The 8,794-nt window shown below is 41.5% G+C and overlaps 1 protein-coding gene across 1 annotated transcript; it reads right to left on the bottom strand.

The window, feature by feature from the left end:
• Positions 1-4,481: 4,481 nt before the first annotated feature.
• On the bottom strand, positions 4,482-6,015 carry LOC126396827 (putative claudin-24). Its single transcript, XM_050055158.1, has one exon. It carries the CDS (start codon positions 5,271-5,273, stop codon positions 4,614-4,616), a length of 660 nt encoding a protein of 219 aa, XP_049911115.1. The 5' UTR covers positions 5,274-6,015; the 3' UTR covers positions 4,482-4,613.
• Between the last annotated feature and the right edge of the window lie 2,779 nt (positions 6,016-8,794).

Consider the following 8,794-nt stretch of genomic DNA (forward strand, 5'->3'; position numbering starts at 1 on the left):
ATGACGTCACTCCAAGTTTCAAAGGGTTAAAGGGGAACGTCACCACTTTTATACATCAAGGTCTGTTTAGTGATGTCACTTGAGTCAGTGGCGACTAAAGCTGAAAACTTTTATTTTGAAATAAAAGAGTACTGGAGGAGTGGAGTGAGAAAGATGGCTCATATGTGGGCCTCATCTAGCTACAGTATGGTAGTTGGATAACCTGAAAGTGATAGTTCAGAATTTTTGAAGTGGGTTTGTATGAGGTACTTATCCATAGACAATATATCGGCAACAGTAGATGTCAGTTAGCACACACCAATTTGAAGAAGCAGGCCGGAGTCCGACATGTAGGCTAAAATCAGTTTAAGTGTATGCTATATTTAGATTATTTTCACAGCTTTACCTTAATGCCAGACAGTGATTTCCAATGGGAAGATGAACCTGTTACATCGCTCTTTTCAAAGCCAGACTCCATTGAGAAAAGCAGTGATTTAACATCGCTGAACACAGGAGCTGCTGGTCTACTGCTGAAATGAACAGTTATTTTTTGTGTGTAATTGTGTGACTTTGGCGTTTAAAAGGGTTGGTTTTGAGTCACCAAAGTCACACAATAACACAAACTAATTCACTGTTTGAAGCAGCAGTAGACCAGCAGCTCCTGTGTTCAGTGAACTAAAATTACTGTTTTTCTCAATGGAGTCTGGTGGCTTTGTCGAGAGCATAGATGGGGAATTGAAGCAGCTACCCCAGCAGAACAGGCTGCGTGATGAAAAGGTAAAGCAGTCAAAATACTCTCTATATAGTGTACACTTAAACTGATACAGATATGGTTTTTTTTTTGAGGTGACTAAAATATGTTTTGTTGCTGCACCCCATCAACAGCAGTACATTGCGTAGCTTCCATATTGAACTCCTGCCTGCTTCTCCAAACAGAGGGCATCTCGTAACCAGGGCCATGTCGTAACCAGGAGCTCACAAGCTCCATTTGAAGGCAGCAGTAACACACCTGAATCTGTGGCTGAACTGTCGGCAGTTAGAGTAATGTAGGTGCCAAATTTTGAAGAGGGCATAGAACAAAAGAAGACTATATCTCTAGTTCTGGTGTTCAAGCTCAGATTTATCTTGTGACCTTTAGGAGGGGATTGACCCCTAGGCTGGGACCACTGAACAGATGTAACTGGTTATAAAACTAGCTCCACCTCGGCGAGCTGCAACAGTAAAATGCTGCGTGTGGGTTAATGTGACTGTAAAAACACTCACAGGGGGCCTCTGTCTGTACTGATCAAAAAGTACATTTTGCTGATAATAATTCTGTACTTTACTGAAGTACTTTAAATGCAGGACCTTTAATTGTAATGGAGTATTTTACGTTGTCGCACAGGTACTTTTCTTCTCATCTCTGCCTGTCAGATAAGACAGATAAGGGGATTTGGTTATTGTGAGCGTGCAGGAAGGTTATCATGATAGTTTATCTGTTACGGGTGTGTTGAGCAACAGAAAACTGTAATGCCCAACATGTTACACTTACAATCATGTCTTATCAGACATTTGAACTCAGGATCAATGATCACTATCTCCATCTGAACTGTCAGCCTAGAGGGTCACATCACAGTCAGTTATTCTACAAAGACAGCAAATGATTTGACAATATCCTCTGTGCTGCGAGCAGTTTGCTTATCGGTCCCTCAGGGTGGGTTTGTTTGTTTGCAGTCAGATACATGTAAACATGATTCCTCACGAGAAGACGACATGTCATTTCCTTTGTGTTGCTGTGCTGCCTGGCCCCGCCACACTTAGAGTCTTACGGTAATCAAGCTGAACATCTCTGCAGTTGTTTTCCCTGCCCCCCCCCCCCCCCCCCCCTGATAGCTGCCCTCACACAGGGAGACACCAGGCCCTCCCTTCAGCCGGCGTGGCTTCAGAGGATAACAGGGTGCCTCTCTGGCTCCATGAGGCCTGACAGAACCACTTTTTATACCCTCAAAAGCAAAGTCTGTCATGTCTCGGGCCCCTCAGGCAACATATGCTTCTGTGGCAGCATCATTATCTCTCATTAACTTCATTCTATAAGTGCTGACTACACAGAAAGTACCATCATCATCCTCCTCCTCCCATGCAATACCACATTATGTCACTGTACCTGTGTCTGTGTAAGTGATACAGACAGTTTTGGAGTGCAGAGAGCGGCGGCGCCCTCTGACCTTGGCAAATTTGTGTAATTATGTCAAAGCAGGAGCCGCAAGGGCAACCTGTTCTACATTCTTCACAGTACACGCCGCCCATTAGAGCATTCATTAAACACAGCTTAGCTCAGCGAGTGACCAGGAAATCTGATGGAATTAGTCTCAAGCTGTGTTTCCACCGCCACAGACACACCTGAAGGGACCGAGACGGCTGTTTTCAGTCACCCCAGGGACCGCCTCAGACCCAAATAGGTTATAGGTTTATGTGACTAATAGACGACCGGATGGGAAAGAGCAAAAGAGCAGCCATGTTTCCAACTCTGACATAACTGAAGGAAAATATGTTGTATCATGTTACACTGTCCCATTTTACACATTTAAAAATAATCATATTCCAACAGAGAATACAACACAAGCACAAGAAAATACCCTTTTTAAACATAAAAAAAGAGACAACTTTTCAAAAGAATTTCAATATAACTTTTTATGTGAATCATCTGAATGTGCTGCACAGTACAGCCCATAAGCAAACTTAACCAGGCACAGAATAATTTGTGCTTTCTATATGTTTTAGTGTTAAGAATAATTTACAATCACAGCATTTTAAAAGCTAAGGTGTCCTGTTATAACTGAGTGGAAAGAGTGTTTTCTTCTTTGTTGGCACTGATAAAAGAAAGATCCTGAAGGCACCCTAGAATAAGGAATATAAAGCATTTTATAAAACATATCTTTAAAAAAATATTCATTTGTTACTGGTCACAGCATGTTCTTTTAAAGGAGCAGTGTGTCAGATTTAGGGGGATTTAGTGGCATCTATTGGTGAAGATTGCAGATTACAACCAGCTAAAACTTCTCCCGGTTAGAATTTCTTAAGTGTTTATTGTTTATGAGGTTTATAGCAGGAGCCAAGTTATCCGAAGAGGTCTCCTCTGACCCAAAATTAATAGATCAGGTGGATGAAACTGGTAAAAATACAGAATAAAGCAGTTTCATGTTAACCTGCTATTTAGTGTTAATATTCTTTCTCCTACAACTTAAGATCAGGGCGTTCAGGAGGTTTTTACTGGGAGCTGAATTATCCGCAGAGGTCTCTTCCTCTCCAAAACAAACGGACCCAAAGATTTTAAGCGGTAAAAACACAGAATAAAACAGTTTCACGTCAAAAAAATCAGTGTTTTTCTGATGCTGCTCGGCTCATTGTGGAGGGGCCACGCGTTTTCTCATGACTGATGTGAAAAAGCAAATGACCCTGTCTTGAGTCAGTATGTGGTTTGTCCATTCTCTGCTACTGTAGAAACATGGCCGTGCAACATGCTGGACTCCCTGGGTGTTTCACAAAGTCAAGGACGGATCCTTAAATGGCTGAATTTCAAGGATATTACCTCATCAAATCTCACCTAACGACGTTCCAATGTCAAGGTTCCTTCCTAATTTCACCGAGAACTGAGTTCTTCTTTCAGAGAAATTCCAAGGATGCATGTGTGTATCCTCAGCAGGTAAAAAGTACCCACAATTCTTTGCTCACGATTTGCTGGAAGTGAAGGCCTCTTCAATGAAACCTGCGCTAGCGGACCTCGGCAGGATTTAGATAAATGTCATTTATTTGGAATAATATATCTACGGGACTGTCATACAAGCGTTAAAAATGACTGACAGAAACCTCATAATTTACACTTTCCAATGTGTCCACTGCCGAATAATGAGATTGTGCTAAGTCGGCTAAGAGTGCTAAGTGCCACAAAAGTTTCATTTAGCCTACCTGTTTGTTTTTTCAAGTATGATCCAGAAATATATTCTCCTTAAAAGTCACGTGACTCTGAAAGTACTGCTACATTTGTTCAAATTGTACAACAACATTAGAGAGTACCAAAATCATCACAGTAATCTGAAACCAGCTCAGTCTGCTGAGGGTTATTGACGCACGCCTGGAGACACTTGTTAGCCTGTTCCAATGTGTGTGCTAGGGAGGACTCCTGCCTTGCCTCTGTAGGATCCTTCCTTATAAGGACTCATCCTACCAAGGAAGGATCCTTGACTTTGAGAAACACCACCTGGAGGAGATCCTGCTCCCTCTGTAGATATAAACAGCTCATTAAATCATCAACAATGATTTTATTTTCATATGAATATACACTAAAGAAAACATACTTGTTATATGATGTTCCATTTCTGCCAAAATATCCCCCAAAATCCGACACACTGGACCTTTAAAATGCAATGTTTGATTGTGCAGGTGAGTCATTAAAATAGCTGCAGATTCACTGAGGATTCAATGTTTTCTACAATTGGATTAACTCTAGGACTAAAGCAACCCGTACACAGGATGTTGTCTTTGATATAAAACCAGATCTTCACATCATTATTTCAAAGCAGTTTGAAGTGCAGCTCTACAGGTGATTGTGTCGTGCTGTCAGTCTCTACGCAGGCAATTCTTTCATGATTTGTCCCTTAAACATACTCTGAGCGCTTCCCGAGGGGAGCACCTGTACTCATGACCTGGTATCTCCTCTGCATTACAGGCTGAGGCTCCACCTGTGAGCACGAGCAAGAGGTGACCAGGAGGAGCCCGGCCACTATGAGAAGAAATCCTCCGGCCCAGCCGCAGAACAAGGCATCGCCAAACTCCCAGCGTGGCACCACATCAGGTACTGTATCATCAAAGAAATGTATCACGGCTAAATGAGCCATGTAGGACACGGGGATCAGACACAGCACTCCAGAGATCATCCCCAGCACCCCTCCTAGGATGGTTAAAGTTCTCTTACGTCTGCAGCCTCCGTGTTCTTTACAGCTGTTGACCAGGTAAAGTCCAGGTATAGCCACCAGCATTCCCAGCATGCCCACAGCAAGGGAAGCACACATGAGCATGCGGGCCAGCTTGAGGTCACTGGAGAGGCCCAGCAGGCTGTCATAAGCTCTGCACTCCATCCCCCCGACATCCTGCACCACACACGTCTCCCACAGGCCCAGCTCGTAGCTCTCCACCGGCAGCAGAGCAGTGGACATGGTCAGCCACTGCGGTAAGAGAGTGGTGGCTAAAGCGCACAGCCACGCTCCGACATAGACCAGCATCCCCAGCAGCTCCAAAGCGCAGGCGCACGTGTCCATCTCTCTCTCTGGCCTCCACGCTTGACAGAGTCACAAGTCTTCTCTGGCTGCACTTCAGATGGAGAGGCCTGCGCACGTCCACTCGGGACAGAAGCTGCTCACAACACCTGATAATTAGAGTTGACCGCTCAGGCTCTGGAGTCTTTCACAAACAGTTCCCACTCAAGAGGAGCACACATCTTCTGCTGCAGGGAGGAGAGGGGGCCTGACGTACGGCCCTCCCCTTTGTGGTCCTCCTGCTCCGGCTGCTGTGCCAATGGGCAGCAGGGGCAGAGGCAGAGATGGCCAGTGTCAGCAGCCGGCCACGGGGGATGAAATTAGGCGTAGACAGGATATTATAGCATGCATTTTTTATGTAAGATTAACTTCCTGATGACCTTTTTTATGCATCCTGTGTCCTCTCAATTATTATGTACAAACAAAGATAAGCTTCTCACAAACTGGGTGCAGTGCCGGACCTGCCACATTAAGTGCCCTGCACTTTTTTTACAAACCAAAACACGAACAAATTAGAAAACAACTTAAATACTTTCAACTTTAATCAATTTTAATAATTTTTTTCTTTTTATTGTTTTTGTTTTTACAAACCAGAACAAGAGCTAATAAGGAATAAGCTCACAAACAATAATTAGGAAAAACAAACAATACAAAACTATAATATTCACAATTTGCACATTTTTTTGGACTGCGCCTCGGACTGCTTTTTGTCTCTCATAAACAGGGTGCATTGCCACAGCTAGCACATTTGGTGCCCTAGACAAATATTATTATTTATCACTAAATTAATTAGACAATTAGCTAACAAACAATAATAATAATAATAATAAAATATTTAAATATACAATATTTAAAATTTGCGAATTTGTCCTCTGTTATTTTCTTTATTTCCGTCTTTCTTTTTTTGTACTGTATTTATTTTTATTTACTAAGGCAAGCCACCCCCCCACCCCTCAAAAGTGGTTATAATAATAATAAAAATTCTTATTATTATTATAATTATTATTATTTATTACAAATCAGAGTAAGATCTAATTACAATTTATCAAATAAACAATAATAAAAACAAACAAAATACCTGCCTTTTCATTTTCTCTTACTCTAATTCTCTTCACATACACTACCTTATCTATCTATCTATCTATCTATCTATCTATCTATCTATCTATCTATAAGCTGCCTATGTGGCCTCTTGTTATATCTGTGTGATTAAACACTGCTGTCCTAAATATTTCCGTCGTGTAAACTTGTTAGTAAACTCTTCACAGTCATAAACACATGATTATTAATGTATTTATAAGGCAGTCTCACAGAGGAAACTAAAGGAAGTTCACAGTCACCTCCTTCAAGTTAATTCATTTATTATCCATGTAATAAAATTATACAAGGAGAATAAAATCAGCTCCATGGAGAGTGAGATTTATCAATGATGATACATGTATCTAGTTAATGATAATAATGCGTGACGTTGTTTTTAGAATGGATTATATTCATGTGTTTGTGACGGCTGGTGTCACAGTCAGGCTCTTTGCTGCATGTGACTGCGACAGAAACAACAGTGCAGCTTATTGTGCGCTCTCATATGAACACTACATGGCTTGTGGGAAATGACTGTAGGAGGCGATAGATCAAAGCTCTGATGTGAGAGAAATGTTTCCCAGGCATAAACACACACAGACAAACACAACCCCAAACAAACACGCAAACAAAAATGCACAGATAAAATCCCTGGCCTGCTAAACTCCTCCTCCTCCGGAGAACAAAATGCTCAGCTGACGCCACTGATGTCTCGACAAAAATGCACGTTTGCTTGGCTGCACACATGCACACAGTCAGGTGTGTGGTGTCAGTCGGTCTGCAGCGAGGACTGGAAGTACTGGCAATACCAAACCCCACCAGAGAAAGATGATATTTTTCTCCATAGTCTCAGAAACATAGCTTTAGAAGAGCATTTCCACAGTGACACAGATAGGGAGAATGTGCTTGTCATAATGGCGACCAGTTCGGCAACAGAAATTCCCTCTTACTGGAGATTCCACTTGTGTTTCACGTCACACTGAATTAAAGTCACTGCACCAGAAACCTGAAGGAAACTGTGAGAAGTCAGTGTTGTTGCAGTTCCTGCTGGTCACAGATAGAGGTCAACAGAGGTCCTGGATTACCTAAAAAATCAAAAAAAAAATCTGAATACAAATCCCCCTCAGTGCAGACCAACAGAAACACTAACTCCATAATATGTATTTATATCATTATTATATTATATATGTACTTTATCTGTAATATAATTATCCTGTCTGTTGTGCCCTCATGTAAACTTTCCTTATCATCATTTCATGGCCATGAGGACACGGAGCACTGTGGCTCTGACCCTTGAACTCTGTTCAATAGGCTGCCTGTGGCTTTCACTCACTGTAATAAGCTGCTCCTGGTTGATGTGGGCCCTCTCGCCCATGATGACTAATTGGCCGTGAGAAATCGAGTCAGGTCAAATTTGTTTCTATAGCATGTTTAAAACAACATGAGCTGACCAACGTGCTCCACAGACACAAACCTACGCCCTGGAAGAACAATATACATTGAAATACTAAAAGCCTTAAAAGTAGATTTAGATAAAGATATGCAAAAGGCCCCACCACCTCTCCCANTGTTTCTATAGCGTGCTTAAAACAACATGAGCTGACCAACGTGCTCCACAGACACAAACCTACGCCCTGGAAGTACATTGAAATACTAAAAGCCTTAAAAGTAGATTTAGATAAAGATATGCAAAAGGCCCCACCACCTCTCCCACACAGGAGCAGGACACTCAGACTTTGTGGTGTTGCTTCCTCTTTTTTGTTGTTGTTTGGCATCTTTCTTTAGTCGTTATGCATCTTAATGGTGTAAATCTGTGTCTTTTGTGGTTTTGTGTCTCCTTGTGGTTGATTTGCCTGTTTTGTGTTTTTTTGTGTGTGTGTCTCTTTGCAGTACCTTTGCATCTCTTTGTGGTCTCCTTTGTCTCTTTGAGGTCTTTTTGCATCTCTGTGGTCTTTTTACATNTCTGTTTGTGGTCTTTTTGTGTCTCTGGTCTTTTTTGTTTCTGTGGTCTTTTCACATCTATTTATGGACTTTTTGTGTCTCCTAGTGGTCTTTTTGCATCTTTGTGGTCTTTTGCATCTCTTTGTCTTTTGAGTCTCTTCCTTGTTGCCAATGTGAGTGACATTTTCCAGATGTGTCAGTGCCTGGTAGGCCCGTTCAGTAATCCATCCATGCTTGCATGTTAATACCTTTTAGCTTGTTTTATTTATTTGCTATTGGCTGTTTAATTACTGTTTTTAATTGTATTTAAATGTCCTTTTATGCTGTATTTTTTCTGCATATACCTGTACTGAACCTCTGCACATTCCTGGGACAATTTGCCTTCATTTCAACTCAGATATGTTGTACAATCCTATTTAATGTTTTTTTATATATATATTTTTATCATAACTTCATGTATGTACTTTATGTATTTACATTTTTGTTTTAGTTTTGCAACACTTGCT

This window comes from Epinephelus moara, chromosome 10 (genome assembly GCF_006386435.1).
Source record: "Epinephelus moara isolate mb chromosome 10, YSFRI_EMoa_1.0, whole genome shotgun sequence".
Classification (NCBI taxonomy): Eukaryota; Metazoa; Chordata; class Actinopteri; order Perciformes; family Serranidae; genus Epinephelus; species Epinephelus moara.

Bases quoted from the DNA above. Each gene is read 5' to 3' on its own strand.
- LOC126396827 (XM_050055158.1), bottom strand. From the start codon at position 5,273: ATGGACACGTGCGCCTGCGCTTTGGAGCTGCTGGGGATGCTGGTCTAT.